Raw genomic sequence first — 17300 nt, 5'->3', positions numbered from 1 at the left:
AGCAGAAAAAAAGAAAAAAAGAGGAAAGATGGCACAAAGATACATGATGAGGTATTATAGAAATGAACATACCAGCTACCAGTTCCACATTAATTAGAGCAGACACTAAACACATTTCTGTGCTACTTATGGTGGAACAGAAAAGTAAACAAAGTAATAAGAATAATACAAAAATACTAATAATAAAGGTATTAGCGCTGACATACATTAGGTGTCGTTTTGTTTAAACACCATTGAGTGGCCTGGGATCCACTTCCACTTTAAGATGTTAACAGTATGTACCTTCCAGAACAGTAACGACTTTTGCTGCAATTACTCTTTTTTCCCTTTGTTCTCCCTCTGTATGACACTCTAGTGTTTGGACGTACATTATGTTGTAAAGTCACAGTTTATAAGTGAGTAAGGTTTAGAGAATATATGTACTACTGCAAAAAGTTCAGTGTTTCATTTAACAAGAGTTCACACACAGTGTTTGGCATTTATTGGAAAAGCTGTGATGGCGGAATATGTTTTTATGTTTACAGTGGTTGATTTAATATAGTATTAACTGTATGTTTTTGGAGAAACCCACGCAGATACGGGGAGAACACACCAAACTCCTCACAGATAGTTACCCCGAGCAGTAACTAGGAGGCACCAGTCAAAATCTTGCCTAGGGCCCCATTTTGGTCAGGGACAACTCTGGTGGTTATCAAAGGTCCTTTATTTATATTCACAATTTCACACACTCTCCCAGTCACTTCCAGTCATGCACATAATTTAATTCTCACCCAGTCACTTACACACTCATAAATGTGAACAATTTCACTCATTAACTCACTCACGCACTCACTCAAAATTCAGTCGTACACATTTACTCCAAACACATGTAAGTAGGCAAGTTGAAGGTGTACGTAGTCAGGAGCACCTGGAGGAAACCCATACAGACACGTGGAGAACACACTAAACGTGTCATAGACTGTATCATTATGATACATTCAACCGTTTCTTCGGTGCTGTACAGAACCCCTCTACTCAGAGTGCATGGCATCACTCAGGATCTTCCACTTGCTCTGCAGCTCTCCAGAGCGGCTTCCTTTCTCTTTGTATTCCTCCCCCACGTCCCTCCCAGCTTTCCTCTTCCCTCCAGTCTTTTCCTTCTGAAGCCATTTTCCTTCATGACAAAGCGGCCGGGTCGGCTCCCTGATAAAATCCCCCCACTAACTCAATTTTATCTTTCTCCATTAAGCTTGTCGGCAATTAAAAAGCCGGCGCCCGGCCCACAACAAAGCCCGCTAAGCTGTCATTCTTAGAGAACAATTATCACATTCCTTTTATCATTTAATTGCAGAAATTACCCAGACACCAGATTGTGTTATTTGGTGACGTTAGATATTTAGTGACTTTTTTTCTCCTTCTTCTTCTCCTTCTTCTTTTTCCCCTCATCCCAATCTGACTGTAATGAGCATAAAGCTAAATTGGCAGCCGTTCCGGAGCATTCACACTGCATTAAATCAGTCCTTCACCCCAACGAATGGCTGCAGCTTAATGGGAAGTAATAGCCGGTTTTTGGGCCTTGGTTTAAAGAAAGCGGCTGACCTGAGGGGCTGAGATATGAAATGCCCACATTGTGGGATTTGACGGGAGTCTGTCAGAAGAACAAAATTTCATGTTTCTTGTTCAACCGCTCCATTTGTGAAACACAGTTAAAAAAAAAAACAACAACAACAGTCCATCTCTTTAATGTGCTCCGACGCATTGCGTAAGATGTTTTTTTTTTTTAATTTTATATTTCATATTTTCCAAGCAATGTTTTTGAAAGTGTGCTTACGGAAAAGGCCAGAAAGGCACCAGTGCTTTTCTGTGGCATAAACAAACAAGATCAATACACTCAGTGCCTAAATATGATTCCTAAAGATGAATAAAACCCAAAACAATCCATCAAACAAAACTAAAACATCCAAACAGACAGCCATGTTTTCTTGAGTAGAACGCCTCACACTTTAATGGAAGCCGTACAGCAGGGTTCTTCAGTTCTGCTCTCCAGCATATTTTGAATATTTCCCCCACTTTGATTCACACGATTCATCTAGTGGTCTGTACAGTGCAGAGGGGCAACATCGCAGGTCTCAGTGTGACACATTGGGCTTTGATTCCCAGGCAATAGTCCACACTACGTCAGTTAGTGTTCCTGGGCAACACTCCTAATTCAGCTTTAGCCAAGATTAACGAAATCTGTGTGTTCGTATTATGATCAAATTCAACAGTATCCAAACATCAATAATAGCCAATGATGGCTACTGTGTCATAAAACACAAAACAGGAATTAATGATTAATAACTGAATAAAAATAACTTTCCTGAACTTATAGTGTAATTGATTTAAATGCACAGTACTATGATTTAATAGCACAGATCCTTGAACACTTTATATATACCTTAATTACTCACAATGTACTTAAGTAAATGGAATTAGCGACCCTCGCTGGACATGAGGCCATGAAAACTGTAATGCAGGTGCCAGAGTGTCTCTTCTTCAAGCCAGCAAGTGATTGATGAAACTAGAACTGCTCAGTGTTCACCTGCTTTACACTATATTACTATAACAGCTTCTAGAACATGACGTTATAGACTACTGTACACTCACTGTACCTGAATCACTTTTCAGTCAAACTTCTCTGTGTTTTTATTCTGCTCTTCATTTGTTTTGCTCCAGTGCTGATCAGAGCAGGATGGTGGTTGCCCTTTTGAGGCCCAATGGCGCCCCTTAAGGTTTCTTCCAGATGCTCTGGGGGAGTTTTTCCTCACCGATGCTCACCTGGGGCTAGGACACAGAATTCTGTAGAGCTGCTGTAGAGCACCATCTGAATTCAACTGAACCGAATTAATAACAAGTCTCCAGTCATAGCAATTAAAGGATAGCTGGTTTGTTCACTTGGAAGAACACTTAAGTTCTCAGAACCATTTTTGTTCAACAACTGAGGCTAATTTGGAGCTTGTGATGCAAGTCTAAAATGTTTATTGTTGTATTTTTTTTTTGTGCTTTTTTCTCCAGACTTCTTGCGAGAATGCCACAGGTTTGGTTCAGATTAAACCAAAGACCATGCAGAAAACAAAGAAAATGCAACACAGGCCACATAGATCATTGCACGGCAGCCAAGAGCACAAGAATAGTTACAAAAACAGAGTAAAGGGACCTTAACTCCCAGCAGCTTGACTCTTATAAAACGCTTCATGGACAAGAAGGAATGGTCACAGAGTTTGTCTGTTATTCCACTGAATTTTTCCCAGGTTTCTCCTACTTTCTTTTTCTTTTTTTTTTTTTTTTCAGGGGCATGAACATAAATGTGATTTGCCTCGCTTAATATGTCCTTAAAACAGGCCCACGTAAGGTGATGTTTTGTCAATAAAGCACAATAACACTGAGCCACAGCACCATGAGCTCTGTAATGTTGTTTATTAGCTGCAATAAAATGGCAATGTGAACCTCACACTGAGCAAATACCAACAGAGAAAAAAACAAAAGCTACTGAAGCCAAACAATTTATCAAATGACTTCTGTATTCTGTGCTGGGAAAGACACAATCTGTGATTTCACTTCATTTTCTCACACACTACATTTAACACACTGGGTAAAATATACATATTTAATTAAAAGGGAAAAACTGTCAGAAAAGAACTTGTGAGATGAAATCTACAACAATAAACAGAATGTACTGTCCATGCTGTAGCTTTATGAGCAGCCTTGTCTCTAGGTGAATTCTTGCATATTGGATTAAATGACCATTGCCAGTATTTGTACAATGTGTACTAAAATATAGTTCGCTCTTTGTGGATGTACATGCGCATATCTGATGGCAACCCAGCATGAATCCTAACCATAGCACAAACCCTAACCATGACAATAACCATAGCTCTAAACCTAACTCTAAACTGGACTCTAAGCATCAAATAGTTAGAAACACGTTTTCTCCTGTGTACAACTCACAGGTTACACAGGAGCTTGCTTGGTGATTGTAAAACTTAAAAAAAATATTACAAATATAGAATATAACATAGAATTTTTAATACAATGAATGCTGGTTTTAATTTTATATTCACCTTTGGATATCTGTTTTTTATGAGAACTTCCCTAACTTTCAGGAGTCGTTAATTTCAGCACACCTCCAAAGTTCAGTCTTACAAATATCTCTGGCCACTGTATTATACTGTAGATATTCTTGACAACTACACATCCTTTCAGCCCCACTGTGACACTGTATGCTATCCAGAGCATCATAAACCCTTAAACATTTCAGCTTGTTTTATAGTTCTTTTTTTACCAGAGACATGAATTAAGCTCTTTAGCCTAAATTGCATTGTCCATGGTGAACTAACGTTGCTAAGACGTCTTGTGGTAAACTTGGCTTGACCTGGGTGTGGGAAAATGCCTTATAAATTAAAAGTTGACCCACAACCTCAGGAATAAATTTTTTTATTACTTGGCTTTTTTACATTTACAATTAAAAGCACTGAAATGTTTTTCCAGTTTTGTGTGAACAACAGCTACAAAGAGCTAAACACATGGCTACACATATACTCACTCCATAATAGCACTAAGTCATGTGCAACGTTTGCAAAAAGTGCTTGACACACTTTTTTAGTGCACACTTCACGAGAGAGAGCAATTTCAGCACATTGACTAATTCCTACCTGACAAACACTGCAGCGATACCATTCCACCTGCTGACAAACACATCCTTTACAGAGACACTGGAGCAGGAGGAACTTTCAGAGAGAACAAACTACCCAGTTAGATGTGATGATTGAAAGCCATGCCTGTGGTAAAACCCTGAGAATGGAGTTAGACTCCACCATTATAAAAAAGACAGAGGACACTAATCCCCTTCTGTATGAAGCAACAATATTGCCCATTTCCAGAGACCAGAACTGCTACAGCGCTAAAGCTAGATATTCATCAGAGAATGTCACACACGAATATATTTTTTGCCAAGTACTGTAGATATGCACACCAGACCAACTGGTTTCCATGTGCCGTGGTGGCCACCAGACCCCATCGACTATGTTCTGCTTTTGCTTAGAAATGGCACGGAGCTTCAGCTATGTAATATGGACTTAGTAGGCCACCACAGTTCAGAGTAGGTAATCATGTTTGTAAATAAAATCAAAGGAAGAAGCAGTGGAAATTTTGAAAAAAGAAAATGAGTATCTTGGACACCTTCAAAATCACAACACCTTAAACAGAGGGGCTGGAAGAACCACGTATTTAGTATTAGTATATTTAGTATTACACACAGTTTTGCAGCCTTCATAGTAAAGGAAAGGAATTAGATGATCTGGAGTAGCTGCACATGAGTCTGAAGTCACAGTGCTCAATGACAAATATCAGCTAAATGGTCTGTGACGCTGGCGAACTGTATTTTCTGGAGCGATGGACCTCAAACCAAAACATATTAGTTCTGTATGGATTCATGATCTCAGTTTCAATACAATTCAATTCAACTGAGCTTAATTTACAAAGCCCTTTTTAAAGCTGATGTTGTCACAAAGAATCTTTACAGATTTCCAGGTCCTAGCCCCAAGTGAGAATGCAACAGTCAAAAGCAGGGATGTCTGCACATGCCCCAGTAAAATGTTGCTGTGTGCCACTATAATCACCAGTAAAAATCTATTTTAGCCTGGATTGCTGAGCAGAAACAGAACATGCAGCACACAATCAAAACAGGCACTACATTTCCCACAATGCCCCAGCATCTTTCCAAAACTTGAATAGGTAGCTTTTTGAGAATAGTAAAGGACAACTGCAAATATTTAAAAGTCAGCCACGCAACAGACAGTTTAATTATACCTCAAGGTGCTGTATTTTGATAATAATAAACTAATAACAATATAACCTACAGTATAAGCTACCAAAAATATATATTACACCACTGCCCACAGGAAATACCCTTATATTAAGAGCCTCCTCCCAACATAACTTCTTGTGAGAATGTTCATTTTAAAGATTATTGTTTGTGAATTCTATTGTTCTAGACAATGTCAAGTTAAACTGGGAATTACTGATAGTAGCTAATTACACAATTCTCTCACATTTTCAGTGAACCCCATGTGAATGTCAGAGAAAATGTGGACAATCTTGGTGAATGGTGCAATCTGAGGTTAATACTGGTTTTCTTTTATTTGTTAATGGAAATGCACACAAACAAAATATTCTTCAGTGTTAATTTGATCTTCATTTCTCATCTATGGCAGAGGAACTCACACTTTAATTATAAATCACTGAATCTATTTAGTGTTGAAAAGGATTTTTACTGAATTGGCAGGATGGCAAGCAGCAGGGTCAGCCGTGTCCCTCTAAACACCGTGCATGCCTCAGAACAACAAGCAGTTTAGAAATGCCCATGGTCACAGGGGGAAGAAAAAAACAAGACTCAGAATGGTAACCTATAATCCTCTGGTTGACAACAAAGAAGAAAAACAAAGAGCAGTATAGAAGAAATGAATAATTATAACATTACAGTGAGTGTACAGTGGTCTATAATGCCATGTTCAGAGTGTGTTAAGAGCTGTGTTAATAAAATCTAAGGAGAGGCAGATGACAAACGAGCAGGTCTAATTAAAGCCAAGTCTCATCAGTCAGTCATTGGGCGTGAAGGTGAAAACAGAGTTCCAAAATCTAATCTAAACCCTCAAAGCAGCAAAAGTAGGGGAACAAGCTTCCTAGTAATAGTCATATCAAAAGAGATGTTGGATGAGGCATTACCTTCAAAGTATGATTGGCCATAAAGTGTGAAATTCCTAGAATTGTTGATCCAAGCCAAAGAACATTCAGGAACCTTTACTATGAAGAGTGAAGTTTGTGCTTCCAGTAAATATCCACAGTTCAGAGCTGTTTAAAGGGTGCACCATATGTGGGACCGATTGCCAAAAGACAAACATCTATCAAAAAAACTGCCTTTGTTTCCAAGACAAGCACTTAAGCAGAGAAAAAATGCATTCTGACAAGCTCAAATTTCAGCTGTTCTGCCAGGACTAATCAGCCACTGCATGTTTGCATTGTGAAATATTAGCTACACTGCTGTAGGTTTTCATTAGAAGCTCAAGGCTCTTACTGTGCTGGCAGTGGAGGCCGTTGAAGCCGGGAGAGCACTTGCAGACGTAACCGATGAAGGTGTCTCCCCGGTAGGTCTCGCTGATTTCACACATTCCTCCATTGTGGCACGGGTTTGGGTGACAAGGTCCTGGAACACAAATACAAAATGCTTTATAAATGAGAGAACAAACAAACAGGCGTTCCATGCTTTGAAGAAACCAGGGTTATTACAATGATATATTGCACACTGTAACACCTTGTAGAGCTCACTCACATCGTTTATGGAAAAGGCCTTGATTCATTTAAGATGTCTCAGCTTTACAGTCGGATTTATTTCTGGAGTTAAATATATTCCTCTAGCTTAGTGTGTTTGACTGTTGTCTGAATAAAGATAAAAACCTACAGAGACTAGATTGTAAGAATCTTCACATAGACCATGATTCCATGATTCAATTCAGTTGTGTATGACAGTTCAGTGACATCTCTGTTGTCCTCAACATTTACAACATGTTTATATTTTATCTTATTTCTTTATTTTTTGGGGCTGTTGATCGTTTAAAAAAAGGAACTTATCACAAAAAGTAATTTATCACAATGTATCCCTTCTTAAGATGTGGGGTCTTAATAATGGATATTTAAATGTAAAATAAAAGAATCAATATAAGATCAACACATTCATGCATTTATTATCTGTAACCACTTATCTAATTCAGGGTTGTGGTGGGTCCAGAGCCTACCTGGAATCATTGGGCGCAAGGCAGGGATACACCCTGGAGGGGGAGCCAGTCCTTCACAGGGGGACACACATACTCAGACATTCACTCACACACTCACACCTACGGACACTTTTTGAGTCACCAATCTACCAGGCCAAACCTACCAGCGTGTGTTTTTGGACTGTGGGAGGAAACTGGAGCACCCAGAGGAAACCGACGTGGACACGGGGAGAACACACCAACTCCTCACAGACAGTCACCCAGAGCGGGAATTGAACCCACAACCTCCAGGTCCCTGGAGCTGTGTGACTGTGACACTATCTGCTGAAACACTGTGTCGCCCAAGATCAACACAATGGAATTATATTTTTATTGGCATTATATATTGATTACAAATATTTCAGAAAATATTATTAAAAAGCTAGTACTTCCTTGTATTTTGGGGAGGGAAATAAATGTGTGATATGATAAGCAAGACAAACTGTTGAGAGGAAAACAATTTCTAAAATGTATTATAATTTCTCAGTGTAGTTTTGATGATTTTTGAATTAGATTCTCTTAATTTGTTGAGTAAAAAAAAAAAGAGAGAAGTTAGGTATGTTCGCCCGTGTCAGTGTGGGTTTCCTGCAGGTGCTCCAGTTTCCACCCATGGTCCAAAAACACATTCTGGTAGGTGGACTGGCTACTCAAAAGTGTCCATAATAAGTGTGTGAGTGAATGTGTGAGTGTGTGTTTCATTGCAAATGACTGGAGCCCCATCCAGGGTGTGTTTCCACCTTGCACCCAGTTATGCCAGGTAGGCTCCAGACTCCCCCACGAAAAAGATTTTGAGAGCTTTATCATTAATGGAGAAAATTAACACTACAGCACAGCTAGTGGAAAAAATGTGGAGGAAGTAAGTGAGATTGAAGGTAAAAAAGTGATAAAAAAAAGTGTGTGGGGTTAGTTAGACTGAGATTTAGTTATGATATTTAATTCATAGTTCAGCATAAATAAAACCACTAATGCATCAGAAGGCTTTGTACAGAGAATGAATTATGGGAGGAATTTGTGGCCAAATTTGTCAAAATGAATTATTAACGTTTGAAAAATTAAATTCCTGCATGTTAATGTGCATTAAGTACTCGTTTTCACAATATTTTTTATCTCAGATTTTCTTTGCAGAAATGTCTCCTCAATTAGTCTTTCAGTTAGTTCCTCAACCTTTTTTAGTTAGTCTCCCCTGATTAAATATTGCCTGCGTTAGTCCCCAGCCTTCGTTTGAGACAAGTGGGGCCAGCTCACAGTTTCTTTTCGAACTGCTGCAGATGCAAAGCCCCTGAACTATTTAGCACACCTAAGGAGAATGCAAACGGCCCAGACCCATCACATCAGCTGACAGACATTCATAAAGCGAGACCAATTGAGCTTTCTAGTACTTTATGTCTCAGATGACTGGCTCAAATGCTCACAGCAAAGTTTATTATAAACCTTCCTCCTTAGAGGAGAAGGCTTCTGCTGGAGAGACAAAGAGCAAACTACCCTTTAATATGTTAAATGAGCAGAAATCTGGCAGAAGCTACAGATTAAGCAGTTAAACTGAAGGTGACCACAGCAGTGACAGGAAAAGGATGGAGTGAGGGTAGGGGAAAAGACTGAAGAAAGGACAGTATAGAGATGAATGTTGGTCGTTTGGGTCACTCGGGGGCTGCCTGGGGCACGAGGCCCATCATCAGAGCATTGTGTTCATTCCCTCTGGCACTGAGCTGTTGCCACAGCAGCATGTTGCTGAAACACAGCAATAGTGTCCATGTCACGACATTCACTGACCCAACACAAGCAAAGACTGAGAATTATCAGGAAAGTGTCAGAACGCCAAAGGGTAACCACTTGTTTCTGGATCGGTCAAGACTCAGCTTTCAGCTCACACTCAAGGTCAGCGCTGCAACCACATACCAGTTTAATAAACGGTGAATAAGTGAGTACTGACCATTTCCTGTACAGACTGGCAAACAGATGTGTTAAGACTTTAAACTTGTTATTTAAAGTGCACTAGTGAGAGTTTAAAATGTAATAGAAGCACAGTGTAGAAGATAATCTTCTGTTCTGTTTGAGTTAAAATGTATGACTTTTGATGTGGGTACTGTCTTATTTCCAATTAATGTCTCAATTTCTTAGAATTTAAATGTTTGAGTTTGCTTAAAGTCACAACCTGTGGGAACTAGCCTTTCTAACTGCCACATGGTTATTAACATCTGACAGAGCATCCCATTCATTGTCTGTAACAGCTTTTCCAGTTCAGGGCCGCAGTGGGTCTGGAGCCAACCCGAAATCACTGGGGGCAATGCGGGAGCACACCCTAGAGGGGGCGCCAGTCCATCACAGGGCAAAACATTTACTCACACACTCACACCTATGGACACTTTTGAGTAGCCAACCCACCTACCACAACCTCCAGGTCCCTGGATCTGTGTGACTGCGACACTACCTGCTGCACCACCGTGCCGCCCCGGAGTATTTCAGACATTTAATAAACATTTAATAATACAGATAACAACATCACAGGACAAAAAATAATATATAGTGAGTTGCCCGTTTAAAAATAGTGTGTGTTGCCCATTTGGCTTTCAATCAATGGCAAAATAGCACAGAATATACCAGTACCATTTCTAACACCTGATTGGGTGCTCAGTCTTACAGTCCACCACCGAAAGTTGCTCATTGCCCACCTGAAAAATTAACACTGATTGGACAAAAAGTCTTGCCTTAATGTACAGCTTCAATGGGAGTGAATAGAGTATGTGTTGGTGTACTTTGCATGCCATTTTGCACAGAAAAATAAACATCTCAACATATTTTGGAAAGTGCCTTATTGGAAGCACAGCTTCTACTTAAAATGATGTGTAGATGACTCAAAGGATGCCTTGTAACCAACTGCCAATCAGAGAAACACTGAATAAAACTGTGCATGCAACTTTGACCTGATTTTATAAAAGGTTGTTCACGCTCATGCTCAGGCGTGTGGAATTGCAACAACTGGGTGAAACAATAATATAACAATAATAGGGTGACACCGTGGTGCAGCAGGTAGTGTCGCAGTCACACAGCTCAAGGGACCTGGATGTTGTGGATTTGATTCCCGCTCTGGGTGACTATCTGTGAGGAGTTGGTGTGTTCAGCCCGTGTTCGCCTCAAAAGTGTCCGTAGGTGTGAGTGAATGTGTGAGCGTGTGTTGCCCTGTGAAGGACTGGTGCCCCCTCCAGGGTGTATTCCCGCCTTGCGCCCAACGATTCCATTAGGCTCTGGACCACGACCCTGAACTGGATAAGCAGTTACAGATAATGAATGAATGAATGAATGAATAACAATAATAATAAGAAGAGGAGGAAGAACAGGTTAACTGACAACAAACAAAAATGCATGCACTCAAGAGGAGAGTTCACAAGTGCCAGAAGGAATCTAAAGAATCTGCAGAGATTTTATGTAGAGGAATGGCCTCAGATGTCTCCTCCCTTGCCATATGTTTTCCAGTCTCATTATGTATCATAACAGAAGACTTAGGGGTGTGGTCCTGTCAAAGGAAAGCTGCACAGTGTGTTAAATTTAGTGGTGGCTAACAATGTGGCACACAGGTTTCATGATAAGAAAGATCAAAAGGAAAATGTGTGTTAAGCCTATTTTGTTCTTGTTTCGAAGATGCACCAGTATTTGTGAGGGACACTCTATGTACACTTTCAGAACCACTTCATATAGCTTGCCACAAATGCAGTAATAGCAGTTTGAAATCTGTATTGTCCAGATCTGCCACTTCTCCTTCAAGAGCTACACAATGTCTGGATCAAAATGGAATAATAGCAACTAAAGCACTACATTCTTCCAGCATCTGAGGAAAAAGACCAGAAATATTCCGCTACAGTAGTTGCTCATTCTTCACTGTCACCTGTGTACCTGCATTGCAGGTCAGTGTAAATCATAAGGACCTCCCGAGACACATAACTCACAGCCTATCAATACAAGCCTGATGTTTTAAACATTAGGGGGCCGCCCTGGCTTGCATGCTGTCAAAACCTTCTGGATGAAATTGCTGGGCATAGCAGCCGGATTAATCTTTCAGAACAGCACCACCAGGTTCTACTGTTGGCTATGGGTGGGTCAGAGTGGAGATAAAAATTCATGTGCAGAGGATGTATAATTAATGCACTCAGAAATGAAAAGATAAACAGAATGCATGGCATCAACTGTGTGGAGCTGGATGATAATGTGATAGAAATGGATATCAATTAAAGATTGGCAAGCGACCCATTGCCTGTGACTGGGCAGTGATAACACACCGGTCAGTTCAGCTTAATAAATAAAGACAACTCAGAAAGATATGTTGACTGAACCAATGTTCACATGAGAAACGACCTATTATATGCCTTCCACCACTGATCACAGTCCTGGGGGCTTAATGGAATGGTGTAATAATATGATTTGTTCAAAACTACACAAAGTACAAAGAGAGCGCTGAGCAGAAAAGCAAAGCTCTCGATTTACTGTTCAATCTACGTCCCAACCCTCACCTATGGTCACAAGCTTTGGGTAGTGACCGAAAGAACGAGATCGTGGGTACAAGTGGCTGAAATGCGTTTTCTCCGCAGGGTGTCTGGACTCTCCCTTAGAGACAGGGTTAGGAGCTCGGACATCCGGGAGAGACTCGGAGTGGAGCCGTTGCTCCTCCACGTCGAGAGCAGCCAGTTGAGGTGGTTCGGGCATCTGGTCCGGATGCCTCCTGGACACCTTCCTGGTGAGGTGTTCCAGGCATGTCCAACGAGGAGGAGGCCCCGGAGCAGACCAAGAACACGCTGGAGAGACTACATGTCTCGACTGGCCTGGGAATGCCTCGGTATACCCCCAGAGGAGCTGGAAGCAGTGGCTGGGAAGAGGGAGGTCTGGGTTTCTTTGCTCCGACTGCTTCCCCCGTGACCCGGACCCAGATAAGCGGTGAAAAATGAATGGATGGATGGATACACAAGGTACAAAGAATACAGCACTGTGTTCTCCTGCCTAAACACCCCTGTTTCAATAGCAATGATACTGAGCCACTGTCCACCCCATCCCAAGCACGCAGCAGTGAGGAGCAAGGAACAGAAGCTTTTGTTTTTAGCCATTTTTGCTTGGTTTGCTTGGGTTGGGGTGGACAACAATGAGGAACTAAGTGTTTACTTTGACTGCAGACTGAGAGGTCTGGTGGCAAATTATAAAAACTTTTGAGTTCAGTCAATCATTCCCATTAAAACAGATCCCCCCCTGTATTTAGTCTTTTTAACAAAAATAGAACTTAAATAAACTCGTATAACCTATATAAAAATTTTATTAAAATAAAACACTAAAAATTTGTATTCAGGACAGCCCCATACCCATTAATCTCTATATATTTTTTACAATTTCAGAACTTAATTAAATTACAGTTGTTTACAAAATAAGCAAATGCTTACCCAATTATTTGTTTGAAATTGTTAGATTTGAATGAAAATATAGTTATATATAATAATTCAAGATAGAAATGAAATATATTATTAATTTTATATAATTAATATTAATATAACATTTATTTTTTTTTGCAATAGTGTGGTTTTTTACATTTCGTCAAGAATATTGTTATCGCCAAAATACCCTGAAATATTATGATATTATTTTAGGGCAGTATCGCCCACCCCTATATGACGGATATGGCAGGCAAACATCAAACATCACCAGCTAGTGACGAGTTGGCTTCTTTAAACAAATTAAACACATGTTTTCTCCAGGTTTTAACTCATGGACAGCACTGATAGATGGAGAAAGATGTTGAAGTCAGTAACTGTGAGGCCTGATAGGTTGGAGATCTCAGTAGCTCAGGCGATGAGGGGCTTCAGACACCTCAAAGTGCACAAAGCCGCTGGCCCTGACAAGATCAGTACATTTCATTTAAAGATTTACAGAGATGAGCTAACCCTGGTGTGGCAGCCCATTTTCCAACACTCATTAGACACTCACCGTCCCCCTAGAGTCAGTAAACTTCACACATCATTCTACTTCCAAAAAAAGGTGCCCTAAGGTGTGCAGTGATTTTTGACCTGTATCACCAACCTCTGTCTTGATGAAGTCTTTGGAGAAAACCATCAAATGCTTCCTCATAACTCGACTTTCACCAGTTTGTGTACAATCAAGAACCTAGCACTGAAAACAAAGTTGCTATTTTGATGCATCTGGATTTAAAGCATCTGTATACACAGAAAATATAACCATATCCACTTATGGATATTGTTCACAGATTTTCCTTCTGCATTCAGTACATTACAGCAGAACATTCTGCTCCACAAAACGCATCAGTTGAAGATTAACCCACATGGTATCCCTTGGTACTATTCCTTTCATACCAACAGCTGGTTAAGGTCAATGTTTCTTAAGGCACTTTTTCACTGCATGGTACCTATACCGCTTTACTCGACTACGCTTTTTTTGCTCTCCAATAAGGCAAACTTGGCACCTGGTTCCTGGAACTTTCTCTGTACTTTCTCGCTCATGATTCCAATCAGGCAAAGACAGGTTTGATCGGTCACAGAAACAGGCAGATATTCACCACAAACAAGCCTTCTGTAAAATCTCTACAGTATTGATTACATTTGTTTATTTTTTTTTCCCTCACCCGTAAAGACAGCTCGTAAATTATGCAGTAGTCTTTTTAAGAAGACACAAATGTTACTTGGATTGGTGGCTAACAAAAAAAAAAAAAATCATAGAGAGCGAAAAAAAAAGTGAATACACAAGGAGTGTACAACATTTAATTTTACATTCTTATAATATTGGACAGCACGGTGATGCAGCAGGTAGTGTCGCAGTCACACAGCTCCAGGGGCCTGGAGGTTGTGGGCTCGATTCCTGCTCCGGGTGACTGTCTGTGAGGAGTGTGTTCTCCCTGTGTCTGTGTGGGTTTCCTCCGGGTGCTCCGGTTTCCTCCCACAGTCCAAAAAGACATGTTGGTAGGTGAATTGGTGGCTCAAAAGTGTCCGTAGGTGTGAGTGAATGTGTGTGTGTGTGTTGGTGCCCCCTCCAGGGTGTATTCTTGCCTTGCACCCAATGATTCCAGATAGGCTGTGGACCCACCGCGACCCTGAACTGGATAAGTAATTACAGATAATGATAATTCTTCATTCATTCATTATCTGTAAGCGCTTATCCAATTCAGGATCACGGTGGGTCCAGAGCTTACCTGGAATCATTGGGCGCAAAGCGGGAATACACCCTGGAGGGGGTGCCAGTCCTTCACAGGGCAACACAGACACACACATTCACTCACACACTTACACCTACAGACATTTTTGACAATCCACCTACCAATGTGTGTTTTTGGACTGTGGGAGGAAACCGGAGCACCCGGAGGAAACCCATGCAGACACAGGGAGAACACAGCAACTCCTCACAGACAGTCACCCAGAGAGGAAAACGAACCCACAACCTCCAGGCCCCTGGAGCTGTGTGACTACGGCACTACCTGCTGCGACACTGCGTGCTTCACATATGATAATTTTTGTAATATTATATTAGTGTTTGGAGGAGCTGTAGTATTGGAGATTTAACTTGGTAAAAGGTACCAAATAATGAGTAAAGCTAAACAAAGTAGGGTACCGTGCAGTGGAAATGTGGCATTACACTTCCCTGTTTATGACTAGTTGTGGCACCCAACAAGGTTGTGTCTGTTCTCCACTGCTATTAAGCCTGTACACAAATTAACCACTACATCATGAAATTTTCAGATTATACTGCACTAGGGGCATTCTTGAGGGAAGAACAGGAGAATGACACAACAGAAAATATGAAGCAACAAAAGAGCAACCATCTCTCACTTTACATCTACTAAGTAGACCAATGAGGTAGGTGAGTTTAACACTGAATGGACACAGTTTTTAAAAACTGATGTGTCCAATCCACTCATACCAACGCAACACACTTTAACACACAACCACCACATCAGTGTCACTGCGGTTTTGAGAATGATCCACCACCATAATCATACCTGCTCTGTGGTGGTGACGTGTGGTCCTGACCATTGAAGAACAGGGTGAAAGAGGGTAAGCTTGTTAACCATTCACAAGAATGACAGACATTATCAACACATTTTTTAAATATTTCTCAAAGTAAAATAAAACTAATAAGTGTCACGAAAGTCAACATGAAAAAGGCCAATCCAAAAAGAGCAAGGAGAGTATGTGAATATGAGCAAACATGAAGTGTCTATGGAAACATAAAATCATAAATATGTTTATTTATTACATAACCATCTGGGCAGATTTGTACTAGAAGGCATTATTATAGAGAGTGGGAAAATAGAGTTATGCAAGATTTGAAAGCTTCACTTTAATGTGTAAGATGCCCACTCAGCCTGGTCTCTGGCCAGTTCACAAATATTTATCAGACATTCTCTGTATTCATACGAGGTGAATGAAATAAAATTCACCATTTGTGGACTTACACATGAAGTTCTGACATACACCAAGCATTAAAAATCAGCCTTAATCCTAACCCTAAGCCCTAAGATAACAAATCCTAACCCTAACTCTAGTCCTAATCAAAACTCTAGTCCCAACCATAAACCATAAAGCCCCAACAACAAATGCAACTTTAATCTTAAATGTAATGAGGTCCAATATGCATGTATGTCTCTCTCTCTCTCTCTCTCTCTCTCTCTCTCTCTCTCTCTCTCTCTCAAGTATATGCTCCCTTTAACACAAAAAACCACACTACACTATCGCTAGTTTTTACCATAGCTATATCATTAATCAAAATGCTAACCCTAGCTAACTAAGCATATCCTTAACGATTGCAGCTGTGGCCTAATGGTTTATGAAGCAGGCTTGGAAAAGGAAGGTGTTTAATCAGCTGGTTTAATCCCATGACCAGCAGGAAAACTAGGGACTGTGGGAGTGTATGGTCAGTGCTGTCCTCCTCACTTAATCCACAAATGAAGTGCCATTGAGCAAGGCACATAAACACTAACTGCCCCCTAGGCACTGGTGTGGTCTGGCCATCTCTCTGGGTGTTTGTTCACTCCTTCTAATGGACTAACATGTGGGTGTTCACTGTTACGGATATGCTAAATGCGCAAAACACATTTTGTTGTACATGGTTAAATGACAAATAAAAGCATATAAATAACCCTAACCCTAAGCTTAACTTTACACTGCAAAATATCAGAAGGAGCAAGACCCGTGTAGCTTTCTCTCACAACAGTTTATAACGCTGTTACTGTGATTCTTCTTCAGGTGCCTAATAGCGTTTGAGCGGATTTAGCGAAAGAGTGCCACCAATGGACAGGAGCTCAGTGCTCAAATTATAATCAATCATAACATAGACATATTAGAAATATCTGCGGTCCTCCTTCATGTTGTACATGTACTAACATCTGGAGATCATGTTGGCCCCCTGTATTTAATGAGCATGTTTCCACAGCTCCGGGGAAGCTTTGTGTAGTTGTGTTGGCTTTGATGGTCTTAAATTAATTGAGCTAAAGAG

General features: G+C 40.5%; 1 protein-coding gene across 6 annotated transcripts in view; it reads right to left on the bottom strand.

Annotated features, from left to right (window-relative positions):
- Positions 1–17300, bottom strand: part of LOC136676545 (EGF-like repeat and discoidin I-like domain-containing protein 3) — a 253548-nt gene that overhangs the window by 151239 nt on the left and 85009 nt on the right. For all 6 annotated transcript variants that reach the window (XM_066653633.1, XM_066653634.1, XM_066653635.1 and 3 more), the window contains one exon: positions 7091–7219. In XM_066653633.1, coding sequence (XP_066509730.1) covers positions 7091–7219 — 129 coding nt within the window. The remainder of the gene's footprint in view (positions 1–7090; positions 7220–17300) is intronic.

Source organism: Hoplias malabaricus, chromosome X2 (genome assembly GCF_029633855.1).
Source record: "Hoplias malabaricus isolate fHopMal1 chromosome X2, fHopMal1.hap1, whole genome shotgun sequence".
Taxonomy (NCBI): domain Eukaryota; kingdom Metazoa; phylum Chordata; class Actinopteri; order Characiformes; family Erythrinidae; genus Hoplias; species Hoplias malabaricus.
The sequence above is the reverse complement of the archived record's forward strand: the minus strand, read 5'-3'. Positions and strand labels throughout refer to the sequence as shown.